Below are 662 nucleotides of genomic sequence, written 5' to 3' on the forward strand. Positions count from 1 at the left end.
AGGTAGTAGGGACGTTCCCTGGGCAAGGCAAAGCCTCGGGCCCCGAGGCATGGTGACCTCCCAATGTCCTGGGAGGCTGGGGTAGCTCACGGCAGCAGGCAGGCTGGATCTGCTGCAGCAGCTCCTGCCCCTTCCCTGCTGCTGGGTTGGGATATCCCAGGTGATTCTGGTGCTGTCCCTGCAGGCTGGGTGCCCCTGGACCTCCTCTTCCTCTCCCTGCTCATGGTGCCTGTCTTCTTAACCGGCTTCTTGTCATTTTTCCTGGAGAACACGGTCTCAGGTGAGGGGATGCTCCAGCATGTCTGCATGAGCCCCTGCTCTGAGGGATGGATCTGGCTATGGGACCGTCCCTGAACCACCAGCTCTGCATCCAGGCAGCCCTGCTGGGGGTCCCGGGGCTGGTGTGGGCCGGGAGGGTGTAGCTGGAGGAAGGGGCTCCCATCTCACTGCCCCCTGCCCTGGTTGCAGGAACCCTGGAGGAGCGAGGGCTGCTCTCCGAGCTGGCGCCACGGAAAGCCGGGGCAGGCGCTCGCCAGCCCTATGGAGAGAGGGGTGAAGCCAGCCAGACGTATGGGCTCCCTGCTGGGCTGAGGAAGCTGCTGCCATCCTCCTGCAAAGCCTTTCCCTGCTGCTTCCTCTGTCCGGGGACGGAGGAGGAGGAG

At 64.5% G+C, this 662-nt stretch overlaps 1 protein-coding gene across 1 annotated transcript in view; it reads left to right on the forward strand.

Moving 5' to 3' along the window:
* SLC23A3 (solute carrier family 23, member 3) overlaps positions 1 to 662 on the forward strand; it is a gene marked incomplete at its 3' end in the record, with an annotated part of 4,895 nt that extends 4,233 nt beyond the window's left edge. Inside the window, exons 10-11 of the mRNA XM_009573872.1 lie at positions 185 to 280; positions 469 to 662. Of these exons, the coding sequence (XP_009572167.1) occupies positions 185 to 280; positions 469 to 662 (290 nt within the window). The remainder of the gene's footprint in view (positions 1 to 184; positions 281 to 468) is intronic.

This window comes from Fulmarus glacialis, unplaced genomic scaffold (genome assembly GCF_000690835.1).
Source record: "Fulmarus glacialis isolate BGI_N327 unplaced genomic scaffold, ASM69083v1 scaffold18353, whole genome shotgun sequence".
NCBI classification, from domain to species: domain Eukaryota; kingdom Metazoa; phylum Chordata; class Aves; order Procellariiformes; family Procellariidae; genus Fulmarus; species Fulmarus glacialis.